Genomic DNA, 22,270 nt, shown 5'->3' with positions numbered 1-22,270 from the left:
GTTTTCCAGGCTAATGCTGTATGAATAATATAATTAATTGGTTTTGAAGTATTGTAAAGTGCCTATGAAAACAAATTGAGTGTTGCAAAATGCCTGTGAACTTTAAAAGTCCTTGAAGGCTTTTTGATTCCTGTAGAATCTCCATTTCTAATCCTATTTCCCTCTTTGTCTATTAATTGAACCTTTTCATAAAACATCTTAAAATACTTCCTTGATTTTTTTTAGTCTTTATTGTTCAAATGATGTTTTCTGTTTCTTATACTGTAGTCAACTTTAATCGCATTATAAACGTTTACTACTTTTACTTTTTACTACTTTATAATCTCTTTAAATTTTTTGTCACTTTGTTCTAGCACATGTGAGCCATTAAAGATTGTTTTTCTCTTTGTATTCTCTGTATTTTTCAAATCCTATATCCATTATTCATTTCCTCTCATTTATTTTACTCCCTCTGTATAAATCTGAAGGCCTATGTGTTAAACTTTTTAATAATACATTTAATGGTATGTTTCTCTTGGGAAATGAAAAACAAATAATTTTTCAATTTCATTTAAGTTTTCTCAGCATCTTACACTAATAATATATATGATCATGGCAATACAATTATTATTTATCCACCAGACTTCTGTTTTTTCTAAATGCTAAAATTATCCTGGGCCAATGCAACTTATATTATCATTGCCAATGGATATTAGACAATGATGATATAAGTTGTAAGAAAAATCCTATTGCTCCAGAAACTTGTTTAGGTCTTACACATACAAGGAGCCAGAATACATTAAGATTGTTGATATTGTTAATGGGGAGTTGGTTTGACATGGTATGAAATAAAGTGTAACCACCTTTAGAAAAATGACCTACTGTCCCTGTTTGTCCTTCCAGTCTTCTCTGTTGCTTTTTATATTCCAGAGCAGCCTCTCTCCCCTTTTGTAAGTGTTTTCATTGGGGTCTTTATGGCTCTGTTTCTCTTCCCAGCCACTTCTGTATCTCCTCTTAAAAGTTCTTCTTCAAAGAGATTATGGTCATCCTTTAGCTTTCTAATGCATGAGTTGTTATCTCATAGTGAAAGTTAAGTAAATACAAAGGCCAATGTAGTTTCATAAATAATTGGGAAATCATGATTTCTAGTATGAAGGTTAGAAATTTATCTAAGAAAGTAAGTACCTGCTTTAATATCCTCCTTTTTGACTTCTGACTCTTCATATTCCATTTGACCTTTTATCCATTTTCTCTTTCCTTTGTAGACTTTTCATCATCTTTATACCTTCATTCTCAAAACAACTTTCTTGGCTTATAAGTGACTTCCATGCTACCCCAATTCTAACCTTCTCTCCCAGGCCTTTTCTACTTTGTTTCCACTGGCTCTGCTTTTTGACTTGTACTTGATATATGTATATCCCAAATACTTTAGGTCTCTTTCATTTTTTTTTTCTCCATCAGCTATGCAGAGAACTTTTAAATCCCTATTACCAATCCTGCCATTTCTCCTAAGTTGAAGCATTGTAAATACTTTTAAATGCTCATTGGGAGTTTCACTAATACCTCAGACTTAACATTCCTTAAGGCAAATTCATTATACTTTCAACCTAACTTAAATCCAAATATTTATTTGTGTTTTGACTACCATCTCTCAACTAGTTATACAGTTTCAAAACCTTGGGATCATCCTTGATCCTTTACTCTTTTCCTTCGATCAGGCACCAAAAGTCCTGCAAAATTTCTCCCAGTTTAGTGCCACTCAACCTTTATATCTAATTTTGGAACATATTTTCGTAAGTGTTTTCTATACCCTTAATTTCCCTTGTTATAGGGAGATAGCATCACTTGCTTGAGTGTGGGCAAGTCAGCAGGTAAGATCATGGATCATGACCAATTTCAGCGTCAGAGGGTAAATGTTTTAGGCTCTGTAGACCAGATGGTCTGTGTTATAGCTACTCAGCTTATTCATTGCAGCTCTAATGTAGCTGTGGACAATAGTGAATGAGTGGGGGCTTGTGTTCCAGTAGAACTTTATGTAAGAAAACTGGTGACTAGCCAGATTTGGCCTGAGGACATGGCCAAGATTTGCCACCTTTTTGCCTACAAACTACTGTTTCACTATTTACATTAGCATTCAGGGCCCTTTATAACTAGCCCATCTCTTGCTACTTTTATCTTTTATTAACCCCCCCCCCAATTAAAATTCCATTCTCAAGACCAATGATGGTTGCATTACATATAAGTTGTGTGTGTGTGTGTTAGAAATCATATATCTGACAAAAGATTTGCATTTAGAATGTATAGACTTATGTTATCAATTCTTCAAGGCCTCTAAACCTTTGACTAATCCTTCCTTTTTGGTGTTTTATTTCCTCTTTTTCTCACCACTTTATGCTTCTGTCCAGACCCAAGCAAAGATCCTTATTCTTTTCATTACTTTTTATACCTGGTTGAGTCCCTTTTCTGAAATTATGTAAGGCTTAACATTTATTTCTCAATTGGAGCTTAGTTTGTTATTTATTAAGTGTGTTCCTAAGGGTGGTAGGCATTAATAGTTATCTTTTAATCATTAATTTTATCTTTTGTGATGTATGGTTTGTCCTTGAAAATCCCTCAGAGGAAGAGATACCATCTGTATTGCTTCATAGCTTTCTCAACTGTCTTATTCTACTTTAATGGGTTGTGATTCTCAAATGTGATGGCAGGGTAGTTGCATAGTTTATACAGTATACCTACTGCTTTTATAATATGAAAATCAAATTCAAGAGTAAGATGTTAGTAAAAACAGTGGAGTAAGAACCTCCAAAAATTTGTGTTTCCATAAAAGCTATGAAAAAACTGGAAACAATTTTTTAGGATCACATTTTTCAGACATCTGATACTTAACCAAAGATTTATAGCAGCCCCTGGAGCATTTAATCAAGAAGATGACTGACTTTTGTGAAAACAGAAAAAATTAACAGCCTCCTTTTGTATTGCAACCTCTCAGGTACTAAGGAAGCAAAACAGGTAGAGCTCTTTCAAAGCCTCATTACCAAAAACAAAAATTTCAATGTTTGGGGCTGGGGCTGGGGCTGGGGCTGGGGCTGGGGCTGGGGCTGGGGCTGGGGCTGGGCTGGGGCTGGAGCATTTGCCTCACATGTGTGAGGCACTGGGTTTGATCCTCAGCACCATATAAAAATAAAGATACTGTGTGTTCATCTACAACTAAAAATGTATTTTTTTAAAAAAATATCCTGTCTGGTTGTTTCCTGGAAGACCCCACTTTCAAGAATGTATCTGACCTGACTTGGAATTTGCCCAGTGGAAAAAGATTCTCTGTGAGTGGGAAGAAGGGGCATTTTCTGCCAATGTCTCGGCTTGGCACTGAATCACGAGCCACCACACAGCTTTGTAGGTTCAAACAGCAATTCTTTATTCCCGAACTCACACCAGCCTCTACACAAACAGGTTCTGGGGCAATCCCAAATCTCCCGCACAATTCACATCCTAAATACTTTCTCTCCACGAGAACTCAGCGGGAACTCAGGCAGCAGGCACGCCCTACTCCCAGCAGGAATAACCTTCAACCTGCAACTTTCCTAAACCCAGATTATCTTAAACCGGGAACGCCCTGAACCCAAATTGTCTTAAACCCGGATACTTCCTAAAACCTGCAGGATACACCCTAATCCTGGATCCACCCTGGTCATTGAGCAGGGTCACCTTTCTCAAACACACATGCAAGGTCACAGCAAATTTCCAAGGCAAGTCCATTTAACATGGGGTACGCTGGCAAGGATTTCAATGCGTCATTTCTACTTGGCAATGGCCCTCAGCAATTTTCCAAAATAATTACAGGAAAATACTTTAACTTCATGATTCTCTGAGGCATAGGCAGTCAGTAGACTAACCTTAAAAGAAAAAAAAGGGGGGGATTAGATGTCAGTAGGATCTTTGAAAAGTTCTGACATATTCCTTAGAATCTAAAAGCCATAGGGTTGTGTACATGCTCAGGAAAGTCACGAGAAGACCCTGAGCGTGTACCTACTGCTGATGCTGAGGCTCTGCACAAGCAAAAAGTGGAGAATAAAGCAGAGCTAGCAACCTGTGTTGAGTGTTGTAGGTTTGCCCCAAATAGTGAAATTGTGACTAACGCAAGAAAAAAGGCCTCAATTAATAATCCAGTCTGCACCAAAAAAAAAGAGCAAACTAAAATCAAACAGAAGAAAACAATAAAGATTAGATTAAGAGAAAATAGAAAAATAAAAGAAAAAATTTCAAGTTCAAAAATTTGTTCTTTGAGCAGATTACCAAAATTGATAAAACTTTTGCTGAATGAACCAAAACAAAAAATGAGAGAGAAGAATGAATTTATCAAAATCAGAATGAAAGAGGAGCCATGACTATCAACCTTATAGAAATAGAAGTGATTAGGGGCTGGGGTTGTGGCTCAAGTGGTAGAGCACTCGCCTAGCACATGTGAGGCACTGGGTTCGATCCTCAGCACCACATAAAAATAAAATAAATATATTGTATTCACCTAAAACTAAAAAAATATATATTAAAAAAAAGAAAGAGAAGTTATTATAAGGGAATGCTATAAACTATTGTATGCCAACAAATTAGATAGCCTAAATGAAATGGAAAATTTATTAAAATATAAAAAGGAAGAAATGGAATATATGAATAGATAAATAACAAGTTAAACAAAAATGAAGTGGTAGCAAAAAAAAAAACAAAGCTTCCCACAGAAGCCCTAGTATTTAAAGAATTAGTACCAGTCTTTCACAAACTCTTCCAAAAGATAAAAGAGGAGAGAATATTTCCCTTCTGAGGCCAGTATTACCCTGGTAACAAAACCAAAGATGTAACAATAAGAGAAAACTATGGATCTTTTATGCATCAAAAGACAAGGTCAAGCTGGGCGTGGCGGTACACACCTATAATCCCAGCGACTCGGGAGGCTGAGGCAAGAGGGAGGGTGAGGCAAGAGGATTCGTAAGTTCAAAGCCAGCCTCAGCAACAGTGAGGCACTAAGCACTAAGCAACAGTGAGACCCTGTCTCTAAATAAAATACAAAATAGGACTGGGGTTGTGACTCAGTGATTGAGTACCCTGAGTTCAATCCCTGGTACCAAAAAAATAAAAAGAAAAGAAAAGGAAGACATGGTCAACAGAATGAAAAGGCATCTTGTGGGATGGGAGAAAATACTTGCAAATCATATCTCAGAGAAGGGGATAATATCTAGAACCTGTAAAGAACTCTACAACTTGACAACAACAACAAAAAAATCAAGTAATCTGATTAAAAATTGGGAAAATAATTTAAATAGGTATGTCTCTAAATGTGATATATAATGGACAACATCACGAATCAGAGAAAGCATATCACAACAATAAAACATCACTCCAGATCCACTAGGATGGGTACTATAAAAAAAATGAAACAAAATATCAAGTGTTGATGAGGATGTGGAGAAATTGAAAGAAACACTTGTTTTCTGTTGGTAGGATTTTAAAATGGTGTAATCACTATGGAAAACAATATGGAAGTTCCTCTAAGAATTATAAATAGAACAACCATATGATCCATAATTCTACCTTCAGATATAATTTTTTCAGAAAAAAAATTGAAAACATGGTCTCAAAGAACTTTCTGAACATCCATGTTCAAAGAGGTACTATTCACAATAGCTAACAGGCAAAGCAACCTAAATGTCCATCACCAGATGAATGAATAAACAAAATGTGGTATTACACATACAATGGAATATTATTCAGCTTTGAGGGAAATCCTGTTTCATCCTGCAATGTGGACGATAATCCCAAACGATATTATGTTCAGTGAAAGAACCCAGTCACAGAAAAACAAACTGTATGATTCCACTTATGTGAAGTAGTCAAATTCATAGAAACAAAATAGAATGGTGGTTATCAGGGTCTAGAGGGGAGGTGAAAGGGTAGTAGTTGTTTATTAGGTATAGTGTTTCAGGTTTGCAAGATGAAAAAGTGGTGAAGATCTGTTTCACAACAATGTGAGTATATTTAACATTACTGAACTGTATACTTAAAAATGGTCAATTTAATGTGATGTGTTTTTGTCTTTTATTGGTGCATTATAATCATGCATAATACTTGGGTTCATTTTGACAAAATCATACATGCATGGAATTTTATTTACTCCATTTCAGTCCCCAGTGTCCCCCTTTTCCTCCCCTCTCTCCCTATTCTTCCTATGCTCTACTGATCTTCCTTTCATTTGTTTATGTTTTTTTATTGGTGCTTTTAGATATACATAAAGGTAGAATTCACTGTGGTACATGCACATAGCATAATTTCATTAAATTCATTCTGCATTTCCTCCCCTTTCCCAAACCTCCTTCTCAATCTCCTTCTTCTGTTCCACTAATTTTCCCTATGTCTTTATGTATCCAGTTCTCCCCTGCTCTCTTGTCCCCCTTTTATTTGTCTCTAGCTTTTACCTATGAGAAAACATTTGACCCTTAATTTTCTGAGTCTGGCTTATTTCACTTAGCATGATCTCCATTTCCATCCATTTACCAACAGATGCCAGAATTTCATTCTTCTTTATGGTTGCATAAAACTCCATTGTGTATATATTCTACATTTTCTTAATTCATTCATTCAGTGTGATGTGTTTTTTAACCACAGTTTTTTAGATGTAAAAAAAAAAAGAATTTTAGAAAAGAAAAAGTATGAGCCAATTTTCCTCATGAATATAGTTACAAAAGTCCTCAACAAAATGTTAGCAGACTTAATCTATCTAGAAAAGAATATGTACCAACATATACTGAAAATATATATATATACACCAACATATAGCCAAGGTCAATTCAACATAATGAAAATCAATCAATTAATATATCTTTTTAATAAAGTACAGGTGTAAAAAAACCATATGATCATCTCATAGAGTAAGAGAAAGCATTTGACAAAATTTATCATCCTTTCTTTTTTTGAAAATGCTTGACAAACCAGGAATTAGATGGGGACTTCCTTACCCAAATAAAGGACATCCATGTAAAACTCATGATTAATGATCAAAGACTGAAAACTTTTTCCTAAAATCAGGAACAAAACAATGATTTTTGTTCTAATCATCTATTTTCAGTGTTGTATTAGATGTTCTAGCTAGAGCAAATAGACAAGAAAAAGACTATAAAAGAAGTGAAAGTATTTGCAGATCTTACACATAGAAAATTCTTAGGAATCTACTGAAAAATTAATAGCTAATAAGCTCAGCAAGTTTTCAGGATACAAATCAATATACACAAATCAGGAGTAAACAATCAAAAAATGAAATTAAAACAATTCCACTTCGAGTAGCATCGAAAAGAATAAAATACTTAGGAATATATTTAATAAAAAACTAGAAAACATTGTCAAAAGAAATTAAAGGCCTGGGGCTGGAGTTGTGGCTCAGTGGTAGAATGCTTGCCTTGCATGCATGAGGCACTGGGTTCAATCCTCAGTGCCACATAAAATAAATAAATAAAAGGTATTGTGTTCATCTACAACTAAAAAAATATATTAAAAAAAAAATTAGGGCTGGGAATGTGGCTCAGTGGTAGAGGGCTTGCCTAGCATGTGTGAGGCATTGGGTTTGATTCTCAGCACCACATATAAATAAATAAAGTCCATTGACAACTAAAAAATATTAAAAATAAATAAAAGTTAAAAAACTAAAGGCCTAATGAATGTGAAGGCATCGAATGATTATAGATTAGAAGACAACATCATTAAGATAGCAATACTACACAAATTGCTGTGCAGGTCCAGTGAAACTTGTAGCAGAATTCTAACTGCTTTTTTGCAAAAATGGCAACTGATCCCAAAAGTCACATGAACATTTTTAATTAATCCACATTGAAATTTTGTTAGATTCATGTAAAAGCTTATACATCTCTAAAAAATTTATGTTTTCTGAAAGATTAGGTAGTGATATTAAGGTCATTTCTGCATTGATATCAAGGTTCTTCTGCAGTTGAGATTACATTCAAAGGTCTCCCAGTATCCTCACATGTTTTGACTTTACTCAAACTTGCAAAACTGTACTAATGTAACTTTTAACTTGCTGGTTTTCTTTTAATAGATACTTTACCATTTGAACTGTGATCAATTATCAGTTGTGGATTTGTTCCTGTTAATCTTTGCCAGGAACTGTGTTTTACTAGGAAGTGAACATTAACTGAAAAGTTCTACTTTTAACTTAGTAAATTTAAAAATACTTAAGGTATTGTTCTGGATGTTAACCCAATTTGTTAGGCATCTAAATAGGAGTAATACATTGTATCTTTAAGATTCAGTTGTATTTTGTTTTTGTTTCAGTTTGCAGATAACTTTTCAGGTTGTGAGATGTAATTTTGTTTCACATATTGGTTCATATGTTTATAATGTGTGTGATCTCATTTTGTCTCATTTTTAATTTGAATAGCTATTCTGGGATATTCTTATATCTTAAAGATGCTCAGGCTTGAAGAGTGAATCGGTACTGCTCTGTGCATTTTACAAATGAGACACATCAAAACTCACTGACCTGTTTTTTTCCAGTCAAGTATTATTGTAGCTCCTTAGAGGAGCATGATTTTTTGAAACCTGGATTCTATACTGTATAGCTTTTAGTTGTTGAGGCATGTTGTGGCCTAACTGGCTTCTATTACATGCTAGGGCTCCTCAGGTCTCATTTAAATCAATGCTCTTTCTAAAATCATTTAAGTTGTGGCATCATATTTAGAAAATGTCCCTAATGCTTTCAGAAGTAATAATAGAATATTTGCATGCTTTTATGGTATTTCTTTTATTTTTATTTAAACTCACAGTGTTTTCTTTACTAAAATGTCTTAATAATAAGCCTATTGTCTTTTTGCCAGGATTTTCCTTGAATGCATAGGTATACATATTGAAGAATGTATTGTAAATGTCTGAGAACCAGGAACATTTTTACTTACAAGTACTAAAGAGCTGTAAATTGAAACATTCTCACAAAACATTTTGAAAATACTCAAAATGATAGTATAGTGAAAACTGTTCATAAAAAGTAGAATGTTTTAATTAGCCATCTTTATTTCCTTAGGGTCTAATGAAGAAATTCATTCGGTGTTCTACACGTGTAACTGTAGGAACTATTAAAAAATTTCTAAGTTTAAAACTAAAACTTCCAAGTTCTTATGAGGTAAGTTAAATAATGTCTAACCTTGCTTTTTAAATTATTATTATTATTTGGAGGGTGAGGGGGAACCAAGGTTTGAACTAAGGTATACTCGGCCACTGAGCCACATCCCCAGCCCTATTTGTATTTTATTTAGAGGCAGGGTCTCACTGAGTTGCTCAGCTCCTTGCTTTTGCTGAGGCTGGCTATGAAATTGCAATCCTCCTGCCTCAGCCTCCTGAGCTGCTGGGATTATAAGCATGCATCACTGCACCCAGCCTAATCTTTCTTTCTTTTTTGCTTTTTTTCATAACTCTGTTCTGAAGTAAAATTCTAACAAAAAAATGAGTTTTAACATAATATATTCAAATTACCTTTTGTGGAAACTTTCATCTTCTTATAAGAAATGATATTAATTTGATATTGATTATAGCTAGCTTATGTAGTCAGAAAATATTATAAACAGTAAGCATAAGAAAAATACAGTATGATAGGATTTGAACATAGACATTGACAGGTATGAAATCTGTATTTTAAAGGAAGTCTTTGATCTTAAACTTAAGTTTTCTCTGATGACTGATTAGTCTGGGTTAATTTTTTATTATTATTATAGTTTGATCTAACAAACACAAAAGAAAAATTCCAAAAACATCATTTTTTTGTGTTAAAAATTGCAACAATTAGGTATCAGAGCCCAGTGATTGGTAAAAGTAAAAGATAACAATTTATATATATAACCACAGTGAAAAGTAGACAATGTAATCATTTTTATGATGCAGTTTTATATTTTATTTTCTTCTTGCAAAATACCATGTACAGTTTTATCTCCGTACTTTTAAGTCTTACTCATTAATTTACCAATTTCTTGTTTCTATTCAGAAAGTTGTTAGAGCTAGGAACACTTACTCTCAGTATTACTTCTGGCAGGTTTATATTTGTCTGTAGACTAAGATGGAAAGAAAACAGATGTATTCCACTGATAGCTCCTTATCTATCCCAAAGAATTTTCCTATGATTTCATAGAAATATTGTTTGTCTCCCATTGTCTTGCTGCCTGGCCTGTTAGGGGATGATTTAATGAAATGCCTGGCAGCTGGAACTTCTTTTACAGACTTGCTAGTTGGGGAAGGATAGTTAGTTGTTAAATGATTAGTAATAGCATCCTATATAAATTTCTTCTTTGCTTGTGAATTTTACAGGCAATGTAAAGAAAGGGAGATTATTTACTTTGTTTTTTTAAGAGTTAATAAACTGATGTCTGAAAAGCATTTTGAAGTTCATATAAGTCACCATCAATCATTAAAAGATCAATTCAGTCTCATATGTCTAATACAATTGGGACTATATTTGTTTTAGACTTAATATTCAAAACTGTAGTTTCTGTTTAGCCAGAAAGACTTATTTAGAACTCATTCTTTGGAACTCCTCTTCATGCTTATGAAATCTTACTAGTTGATTTCAATAGCTAGAGAACTGAAGTGTTATTTATAGAGATCTGTCAATTATGCTTTGTCAAATTAATGAACAGTAGCCAGAGTTCCTGTGGCCTTCACAAGGATTTGGGGAGTTGTTTGGTTCCTGCAACATAGACCAAAAATGATCATTTATAAGTATAACCCTTTATTGACAATTCATACCTGGTAAGAAGAAGATCCTGTAACTATTGTACAAGTACCAACTAAATAAACCAGAGAACCCAACTAGCCCTGGAACACAGATCTGTGCTATAGTCCTAAATGTTATGTCAATTTAGTTATCAATAATTACTAGAAATTCTCATATACTTCAAAGACTCTATAAATTATTGTATCTACATTCATTACCTTCTTTAAATTGGAACTAAGTAACCCCTTTCAATCTTGGAAAGTCCAAAGGATTCTGAGAGATGAATTTAGAAGCTAGAGAAGCTGTAAGGAACTATGAGCTTGCTACAGTTTGTTCTCATTCAGCAAGGGCAAAGTGTAGCTAAATCCTTTAAGGTTGCACAGAGATGTGGAATAAGAAGGTCTGTATTGCATTTATGAATTATGTGTTTGAACTTGAAAACCAGGTTATATTGGACAAGATAAATAGTGCTTCATTTATTTATATCTGAATTGTTAATATTCTGTGAGAAAGAAAAGTGCTGGAAAGTAAAAATATTGAGTGTTCTTTTAAAAAGAAATAGTTCTATTTTGTTATAATTGTTTGGATCTCTTGAAATTTGAAAAAAAAATTAAAATTTGTGAATTTAAAATTATTTATGTTAATTTTATCTGTAACTTCTTTTTAAAGTTGGATGTGCTGTGCAATGGTGAAATTATGGGGAAGGATCATACTATGGAATTCATCTATATGACAAGATGGCGACTAAGAGGAGAAAACGTAAATTGCTTTTATATTTACCTATGTGTATATTTAGTTATATACTATTTTATTATTAAAATTTAACAATATACTTAGGAATTTTATGAAAATATGGCTTGGGAAGAAGAAACTGGTTCCTCTTGTTTGTCTCAGCATTCTGAAAACTGGTTCAATTACAAGACCAATGTCTGTGTTATACGTGTTTTTGTTTTTTAAGGTGAGTTCAAAACTCCATTAAAATATGCTCAGGATTCTGCTAACCTCAAGAAAGATGACACATATTTTTTAAAAGCCCAGTAACTAATAGGAACTTATAAGTATGTAGATAGGGGGTGGGGAGACTAAGTATTGCCCTAACTGGTATAATTAAGGGTCAATGAGAGAATTCATTTAGAGTTGTGATAAGGGATATATTGGGTAGAATCTGGATAATCTCTTTTTCAGGTACCTCCTTAACATTGAAAGTATAAAATCAGGCCTAAGGGTAAGTGAATTTGCTGTGGTTTCTGATACCAGAATTTAATTATTGTGCCTATGCCCTAGGAGAAATTATTTAGAGGAGAAAACCTAAGAAAACCAAAAAGTAAATTTTGTATTTTGAACTCTCATTTTTTTTATTAGTCCTAATATAGGTTTGAGTACATCTGAGTTTAATATGGGATATTAGGGAAGTTTGAGGCACTAGGGATTATAAGACTCATTTGTGGGAGTAAGAAATATTGCAGTAATGCTACCTGAAATTCTATTCATGATCTGAGTGATGAGCCTTAATGAAGACTGATTGAAAAGTTGGGCTAGATAACTTCTAAGGTCACCTTTAAGATATTAAGATTCTGTGGTGTTTATGGTACAATATCGTACTTTCCAACTCTGAGTAATGTAATGCTTTTATTTTGTAAGTAGGTTTTATTATATTTTATTGTAAAATGTAAGTTACTCATAAAATAAAACACAAAATTAAGAAATGTTACCTCACCCAAGAATAGGTAATGTAAAATCCAGATATAACATGGGTTGCTATATTTCAGTAGTTCAAACATACTTACATTGAACGTAAATATCTTTGCAACTGTTAAAAAGCAAACAGTGGGTAAAACATTTGGCTGTTTTTCAGAAGAATGTCTTGATATGATATAATAATACATGAACCACCTAACTTCTTAAATCAGAATTTTTTCCTATTTGAGTTTCACATGGGTGCATCCTTTTTGTGAAGCTGAATGCATTAGCCATAGCAAAAAGAGTTCAAGACCAGGAAGAAAAAATTACATTTAGTGTCAGTCATCAACTAGTTTGTTGATCTCAAAGAATTTATCGAATCTCTTTGGTTTTTTTTAAATTGTCTTTGTATTTGGTAAATAACTACTTGCCTTTCTGTGACATTTCATAGTGCTTTTAAAGGGTTGTGTATGAATTACTTTTGTTTTAAGTATTAAAGCCAAAATCTGTCAGATACCAGGTGCAGATTGCAGAGAGAGTAAATTTTCTTAGCCAGTACTGTTGGGGAGGGAATATTGTAATATTACCTAAAACATTAGCATTGTATTGGATGTCCTTTTAGCTTTCTTTAGTTCAGTGTTAAAAGGGATGTAAATGGCCAAAAGTGTGAGGCCTCTGCTTGTGCTCACATGTCCTTCACAAGATCCCTGTCAAAAGTTACCCATACTGCCAGTTATTTTAAAGCTAGAGCTACTTCACAGAAATTGTGTATTAAAAGACTATCAGTTATATCAGTTTTTAATATAATTACATTTCTGGTAACACATTTCTGAATAGTTTGAATTCTTTAGTTATTTGAGTCATATTTTAATAAAAGTTCAAAAAGTGATTCAATATCATGATTTATCATTTAGGTGAAAAACAAAACAATAAGAAAAACTACCACCTTTTACATCTAGTACATAGTAAAATAATATATTAGTCTATTTTTTTTCTGTTTTCATGATAATTCTGGTTGTTTGGTTGTTCTTCTCCAAACCTATGTCTCCCTCATTCTTCATAGTCTCAGTGGTTTTGAGATTGGTAGCTTCATTTTTCCAATTGCTCAGACCAAAATTCCTGAAATCATCCCTGATTACTTTCTTTTTATTTCATTCATCCTTAGCAAATTCTAACCACTGCCATCAAAATACTAGAATCAGAATCCAGCTGTGTCTTACTACTACTGTGGTCTCACTCACCATGGACATTTTCCATAATGATTCTGAAAGTCTCTTAGCTGGCCTCGACCCTTCCCACATACTCTCCTCACCTGATACCACAGCTAAAGGACATGTCACTCTGTGCCATTCTGTTCAATTCATTATCAGTTAGATAAAAGCCAAGTCCTTCCAAAGACCCACAGAGATGGCTCCCACATAGTTCTCCCTGTCACTCCCACCACACACACACATTACCATTTCCTCTCTCTTTGGCTTACAGCCCTCTAGCCACAGTGTCTTCTGTGCTTCCTCAAACATGCCCTACTGGTATTGCCTTCCCGAGTATTCATCCAGCTAGTTCCTTCACACCTTTTACTTCAAGAATTTTGCTTCTGTGTCACCTTCTCAGTGAAGCCACTGACCTCCCTTAAAATTAACAACTCACTCTCTGATGACATTCTTTAATTCCTTTTCATGCTTATTGTTTTTCATAGTTATTTTAAACCATCTGACATACTGTGCCTCTTGTTTATATGTTTATTATTTGTCCCCTCACTTAACTGTAATCTAAAACCTAAGATTTTAGCCAGGCCTGGTGAAGCATGCCTGTAATTGCAGCAACTCACGAGGCTGAAGCAGAAGGGTTGCAAATTCAAGGCCAGCCTAGGCAACTTAGTGAGACCCTGTCTCAAAATTAAAAGAGAGAGAGAGACAGAGAGACAGAGAGAGACGGGCATGTGGCTCAGTGATTAAGGGCTGTTGGGTCCAATCCCTGGTACAAAAAAAAAAAAAAGACTGGGATTTTCATTTGGTCACTGTTGAATTTCCAGCACCTAACACACTGCCCAATACATTTGTTTGAAGACTAAATTAAATGAAAATTTTATCTTTTATAAAGTAGTAGTTACATGAAATATATCCTAAAGATAATTTTATTTATTTGAATCTTAGTTTCTCATTTGTTTTCTATTAAACAAACTTTAAATTCTTGCTCAGGTCCAATTAAATACAAAATTATTATTTTAAATGAATTCTGGCAGAAGAGTGACCTGGACAAATGTAGCAATAGTAATAAAACAATCATTTCTTCATTAAGCCCCTACTAGCCTATTTTTTGTGATTCATTTCTTACTATCTCTGCCATCAAGAGACCAGGTTGTCTGAAAAGCTCTCATTATTCTATCTACTGCCATGGATAACTAGTTCTGCTTTGGGCTGGAGTTGTTTCCTAAACTAATGAGTATAATGTGGTTGTTTCACTTCTAATCCTTTCTTATAATAAACATTTTAATCCACCTGGGATTGATTTATTTGCATACATATGTTCACAAGTCTTGATTCTATTTTATTCTAAATTTTTTTAATCAGAAATAAAATTTATTGAATGATCCATACCTTACCTTATTATTTCAAGATATCAGCATTATCTACACATATGTATACATGTATATGGATGTATACACACATACACATATGTGTATATGCCCCTAGGTATTCTGGTTTGTTCTTTTGAGCAGGTCTTATTCTGAACCAGCATTACACATTATATAGCTTCTTAAAAATCTGATTATTTAATACCCCTGTCTAAAAACCCTTTTAGAAAATTGTCCGTTTACCTTGGGATAAGTTTGGTTAGAGTCTAAACTAAAATGTCTTATAAAACAAATAGGTCTTCTAAGTTGCTTTATGATGTATATTAGTACCTATTTGGGCAAAAAAATACCTATTTTTTTTAATTGTTTTGTCTAGTTTTACCCATTCTTCCAGACTAACCTTTGAATGAGATTGTGATTGGCAGTGAATTATATTTCTAGGTTGCTTCACTGGAATTGGCATCATTATAGTTTTTCATTGGATTTGCTTCTGTGAGACATCTACTCATATGTTCCTTACTCTTTATCTATGTCTCTGAGTAAATCTGTAGTTTTTTTTTTCCTCTCTATATTGGCTATTTCACCTCTAGCAAGGCTACTCCATATTCAGATCACCCCTTACCTTGTCCCATTCCTACCCTACTGGAGGAATCTCAGGACAATCAATTTTGCCTGAATTCCTCAAGTAGTGCAATGTCTCCCTGCACCACGCACCTTCTGCACCACTGCTTTCCTCTGTCCAGGACTAGTTCCACTTCAACCTTAGACCCTTTTCTTTAGCCCTGCCCTTTCTGGACCCACTTCTCCATTTTGATCTTTTTTTGAAAGATTTTTATCTTTAGGAATTAAAACATCCAGTCAAACTTAGATACTTCTTAGAAATTTTTTCAGTTCTTAATGATATTGTCACTTTGGAATTTCTTGTACTCATGGCTGACTATGATATTTGCTTCTTAGTGGGAGAAAATATACTTTAAAAAAAATAAACGGTACTTCTCAATCTTTAACCCAAATATGAATCATCTTGGGATGTTGATAAAATACAGATACTGACTCAGTAGGTCTGGGACAGAGCCTAAGGTTCTGTTTTTCTAGAAAGCTCCCAGAAGAAACCAGTGTATCTGATCTTTGACCATCCTTGAGTAATAGGATTTTAGTGTGATAGACTACTTACTTGTCCTTTGGCTTCTACATCTACAAATTGAAGGTGTAGAATTAGTTTGGAAAGGGCTCAGTCATCTAATGTCATCATCAATCTAATGCTTGGATTTTGTTCATAATATCCATGCCAGTGGTCATCACTGTTTTCTGAAATATGAACAATATATATTGTTTTGTGACTTCTTTTTTTGCTTGGCAATAAATCTGTAGAAAAAATAAACTTTGAAATAATTCTTTTTAATATAGTGATAAAATTTAATATGTGTGGATGTAGCACTGTTTAATTAATGAAATAGCTTGGTGGACATTTTGATTTTTTTAAGGTTTTTTGACGTATATTTATATACATTGCCATATATTTTTGGGTACATGTATTTTTTGCCCATGTGCAAGCATATCTATTGTCTGGATTCCTAGAAGTAGATTTACAACAGAGTATGTATATGTTAAATTTTGAGAAATGTTGAAAAAATGTTCTCTAAAAAGAACAGCTTATAATCATAACAGTAATATACAAGGAAGTGTCCCTTTTCTGACATCCTCACCAACACTGCATATTATCAATTTTAGATTTCATCTGTGAACTTTCATATTCATTGTCTTATTTTTTCATCATTATGTTTGACTTTTTAAAATTTTCTTCAAGGAGCTTTTTATATATTCTAAGTATGAATCTTTTGTTACAGAGATTGTAGTAATTTTCTTCCAGATGTGTCCTGCTTCCTAGTTTTCCTTAATTGATCCTTAAAAATTAAAGTATCAATGTCTGTGTTGAAAAGTTGAACAAGAATTAATGAAATATTATATACTCAAGTTCTTAGCAAAGTGCCTGATATAATAAATGATAATTATTTTAGTAATAGCTCATGTGTGTTAACTTTCATTATGATTATAGTTTTCTTCTCCTTCACTTGGTTTCACCTCTGACCTCTGTCAGTATCTTTATATTCAATCTTTTTGCCATGGAGTCATGTCTTTCTGCTCTTTCCTTCTTGGGTAGGGTAAAGTACACACTGTCAGTGGTCATCACAGCCTTTTCCTAGGTGATCCTGATTAGTTTCATCTCCTCCAGCAGCATCTGCTAGTCCAGCACAGAAGTGACTGTACCATGCTTATCTATCTTTCTTTGACTTATTTTTGCATTATTTGCAATTTTAGGAAAAGCAAAGGTACCCATCTTGACTGATACCAAAGAGACTAATAGAGAAAAGAACAACTAGTGAAATAGCATTTTTCCACTTTAACTCTCTAATAGAATGCTATGTACAACTTGCCTCGTTAGGCAAAGTCGAATAGGCCAGAGCTTGGAAACTCTTCAGAGAAAAAGGAAGTCACCCAAAAAATCATACTACTAGGCACATTTTATAGCATGTTGATGAGCACTATACTCAAAATCAAGGACCAGCTTCTAAAGAAAAAATTGCTCAAGTATTTTGGGGAAATAGAAAATTTATAATCTTTCAAAGTATATCTTTTAAAAGCTACTCTGGGAAGTTAGAAATATTCTGATTTATTTATGACTTTTATGTATTTAATTTTTCCATTTGAAGAATATGCAATGTAGAATTCATCTATGCATAATTTAAAATATATATTGTTAATTTATAGTCCCATTACAATGAAAATTATATTTGTATTTAACAAGTTGTAGCATATTTTGGAAATCAAGATTAATAACGATTTCACATGTGGTTAAACTGTTAAAAGGTAATAGGTTTACAAATGAGTCTACTCAGCAGTTTAAAAATATATTCATTCATTTATTTACTTATACAACACTTAGTGAAGTGGCTGCTGTTTGTCAGTTCTGGGTCTTATCTATATAAGACTGCAAGTGTAAATATGAAATATATTCAAGGAGCTCATAATCTAATGCTATTAAAATAGATATGGAGACTAAGACTCTAATTTGGGCAATATAAAGAACCTAAATAAAACAGGAAATGGATCCCTTATAGGTTGAGTGAAGTTCTGTGCTCTGATCTCACTGAACAGTGCTGCTTTCAGGGGTAGTTGAATAGGAGACCTAGGAGAGACTGATGGCAGGAAGGGATGGAAGAAAGAGGGTGCCCTTATATACCAAGAGAAGAGGATTTTCTCAGGAACTAGTATTTGAAAAGGAAATGGAAAGGGTAGGATACCATAGTGGTATTTTCAAAATATTAACCTAACTCATAGCTAGTTGCTAAAATTACTTCAAGCTAAATTTTACCAATCACTAAGTTATTAAATCTATTTTTTTCAAAACCAACTATCATTTTCTCAGTGTTTTTTTAATTAATCATGTTGACTCTTAATGTTTGACGTTAAAATATTTTAAATAATCAATTTTAAATATGTATCCAGTTGTGGATGCCTCTTATCTGATGAGTTCATCTCCTCCGCAGTTTCGGTGTCTGAACTGCTCAGCTTCGCAAGTCTGCTCTCAGGATGGCCCTTTGTATCAGGTAAGAGGCACTCACGACGGTACATATGACCATCATGATGCCATGGCAGTGATCGCTTCATCCCCAACTTGAGTTACTGAGACATGTCACTCTGTAAAATTGATGTTTTTATGATCTTTTCTAAACTTAAATCCCCCAAATTCCCCATTATTTTAGTTGTCCTGAAATACCTACTTAACTTTATTGAATATAAATTGAAATTATAAATGTTAAGGCCATTATTTATGAGTCAGAAGTTCTTAATAATTACTACTTTCAGTCCTTGAGAAATCTCTGATCCATATTGGATCAGGATGTTGCCTTCTTTGTATAAGTGTGATTTTATTTTTATTTTTGCAGTGCTGGGGATCAAACCCACACCATCCACACACTAAGCAGTGCTCTACCCCGAACTATATTCCCAGCCCAAAATGTTGTGTTTGGGCTTTTTTTTTTTTCTTTTTTTGATGATCCATTCATCCACAAGTAAAAGATGAAATGCCAAGTTAGATGACTAAATAGGAGCAAGAACAAAATCTAATTGTGAGCTTGCTTATAGGGCATTGCTCTAAGTTTTTTAATCCTATTACCTCTTTTAGTAAGGAAATGATAGTGAGCTAATTTAATAATGTGCTGATAATATTTGAACATGTGTCTGAGAAAAGTTTATCTAGTAAAAATACACTTAAAAATTTTTGGAAAGTAGAGACTTAAGTGCCCTATAGTAAGGATTATTGTTAGGTTCAGAGATGATCTATGATCCACCTTAATCTTGTGGACTAATCATAGCATTTGTTTAAAATATCCAGATTTTTTATTCCAGCAATTAAGGTAGTCTTCATCCCTATTTCCTTGGAGCCAAGAAAGGAGAATTATGTAAACTTTAGAACTAGTAAACTTCAGTGTAGCAGTTTTGGAATTGGACAAATGAATGAATATTAAGTATTAATACTTCAATACTAATCAAAAAATTTGAATTAGCAGCTTATCTAAAATTTCCCTCAGTCTTTTGGTCAAGACTGTGTTGTAGGAATCCCCATGCCTTCATTAAGATGTATGTTTTTTTCATATACAATGTTTAAGTCCTAGTTATTTTAGCAGTGGAATAAGCAAATATAATGACATCTATAAAGGCCAAGAGGAAATCATTTAGGGGAAAAAATCATCCTTTACCTTATATTACCCAGATTAGGGTAAGGAGTGAACAAATAATTTAGTTAGAGTTGGCAAAGTTTATAAAACTCTGAAGTTTATAAATGTTTTAGCTTTAAGCTTTGTAGCTGATTTGGGGCTGATCCATAATGGTATATTGTCCATATCTAGAACCCACATACACACAGCTTTTTTATTTTATTCTTAGTATCAATGTCCTTAGAAAGAAAGATATTCTTAAATCTTAGTGCAAAGTATTAGAAAGTGACTGGAATGAGACAAATTTTCAAATCTAACAAAATTCCATTTCTTTCTTCAATACTTCGTTACAGATAATAGTCTCATATATGTAGATAGATAGATAATAGTCTTTTAAAAAATTTGAATTTGTAGTTAATTATGTACCTTTGGCCAAAACCAGAAATTTTCTAGGAAAAGTTTTCACTTTTTTATTACAAAAATAAATTGATATACAGGTAATCTTAGTGATTGGGGAGTCTGAGGGAGGAGGATCAGAAATTCGAGGCCAGCTTCAGCAACTTAGCAAGGTCCTCAGCAACTTAGCAAGACCCTGTCTCAAAATAAAAAGTAAAAAGGCCTGGAGATGTTTATCAGTGGTAAAGCACCCCCAGGTTCAATCTCCAGTACTAAAAGAAAAAAAGGGAGAGGAAAAAATATGTATTATATGTATATACAGAGCTATATATTATTGAGTTTTTAATTTTGTGAAAATTTTCTGAAATAGAAAACTTTCTAGGAAAATATTAGTGGTTCAAAATTTACCCCAGAAGGGCTAGGAATGTAGCTCAGTGGTAGAGTACTTACCTTCTAGCATGTATAAAGCCCTGGAATTAAATCCCAGCACCACCAAAAAAAAAAAAAAAAAAATCAACCCAAGAAGAAAGAGAAGTTAAACCACTAATTCACAAAAGGCATAAAAGAAATTTAAATAATTAATTTCCTCGAGAGATACGTAAGTGGGCCATATATGATAGTACGCACCTGTAATCCCACTGGCTCAGGAAGCTGAGGCAGAAAGATCACAAGTTCAAAGCCAGCCTCAACATCTTAGCAAAGCCCTAAGCAACTCAGGGAGACCCTGTCTCTAGCTAATATAAAAAGGCCCGAGGATGTGGCTCAGTGGTTAAGCACTCCTGGGTTCAATTCCCAGTACCAGAGAGAGAGAGATAGAGAGAGAGACCTAAGTGGTTTTATGGTCACATTCTCCAAATTTCAAGAAGTAGATCTCTCCCATGCTATATATAGTTTTAAATCACTGAAAAAGAATTCTTCCAAATTTGTTTCACAAGGGTAACATAAACATGATAGCAAAACTGACAGAGAACAAAACTAGTACCAGATCTCATTTTGAATATAAGTATGAACATAAGCAATATACTAAAATATACTAAATATTCTTTTGCATAAATTTTTTTGGTAGTGCTGGGAATCAAATTTAGGGTCTCACACATGCTAAGCAAGGACTCTACATTCCTTGTCTTTCTTGAGTATATTTGGTCCATTAAACATACTAACATATTATACGAAAAGAATAACAAAGACCTTGTATAATTTTTATCAGAAATGCGAGAATGGGTTAATATTATGGGGTTATCTCCTCAATTTGAAGTCTCTTAACATATATGTATGTATACATATATGTATGTACATATATAATATTTAATAAAATTCAGTGTTAAGTCCTGATTTTTTTCCTTTTTTTATTTTGAATTTTTTCAAAACAGTGGGAAAATTGAAATAATTACTTAGGAATAGCCTTAACCTTTACTTAGATTTACCAATTAACAGTTCATTACATTTTCTGCTTCTTTTGTCCCTCCCTCTCTTTTCCCAAATCTTTCTCTTATTTCTTTCTTTATATATTATTTTTTGTAGAACTATTTAAAAATAAATCAGGTATTAGTACAGTTGACCATTAAATACTGCAGCAAATATTTCCTAAGAACAAAGATCCTTTTATATTTATCCAAAATTCCATTTCACATACCAGAAATTTAAAGAGTATGTTAAATATCATAAAGATGTCAGTTTACCCATGATAAAATTATGAACTTAAGCATAATTTTAGACATATTTTTTCCAGGTTCTTATCTGACTTGACAAATTCAGGCATTCTAGAATTCATCAAAAAATACAGATGCTTCTGCTGAGTGATACTAAATGGTTGTAATGTCACCAATTGTCACCCCTCTTGAAGACCTTTTCACTGTCTTTCCTAATAGGAAGAGAATAAAATATCTTTCAAAAAAAATATCTATATATACAGATGCTTCTGGTTAGTTACATTTTTTAAATGAGTAATAAGGGGACAAGTGCACTGCCACATACAAACATGTATCATAAAGCTGAAATAGTTAAAATCGTGTAGTAACTTAAACAGACATGAATAAAAAAGAATAATTCAGAAATAGACTCCAGCATCTATGAATCTATGAAAACAGTATCTTAAACTAATGGAAGAAAAAAAGATTCATTTATCATTGAGCATATTAGTATTGTGCATTTAGTAGATATTGGTCA

At 33.3% G+C, this 22,270-nt stretch overlaps 1 protein-coding gene across 4 annotated transcripts in view; it reads left to right on the top strand.

Annotated features, from left to right (window-relative positions):
- Pcgf5 (polycomb group ring finger 5) overlaps positions 1 to 22,270 on the top strand; it is a 114,443-nt gene that overhangs the window by 82,812 nt on the left and 9,361 nt on the right. For 3 of the 4 annotated variants that reach the window (XM_078038285.1, XM_078038294.1, XM_078038281.1), the window contains exons 7-9: positions 9,056 to 9,154; positions 11,405 to 11,494; positions 18,539 to 18,598. In XM_078038285.1, the coding sequence (XP_077894411.1) occupies positions 9,056 to 9,154; positions 11,405 to 11,494; positions 18,539 to 18,598 (249 nt within the window). The remainder of the gene's footprint in view (positions 1 to 9,055; positions 9,155 to 11,404; positions 11,495 to 18,538; positions 18,599 to 22,270) is intronic. The other variant, XM_078038299.1, reaches the window with a different exon arrangement.

Source organism: Ictidomys tridecemlineatus, chromosome 1 (assembly GCF_052094955.1).
Source record: "Ictidomys tridecemlineatus isolate mIctTri1 chromosome 1, mIctTri1.hap1, whole genome shotgun sequence".
Lineage (NCBI taxonomy): Eukaryota > Metazoa > Chordata > Mammalia > Rodentia > Sciuridae > Ictidomys > Ictidomys tridecemlineatus.
This window is presented reverse-complemented; position numbering and strand designations above follow the sequence as displayed.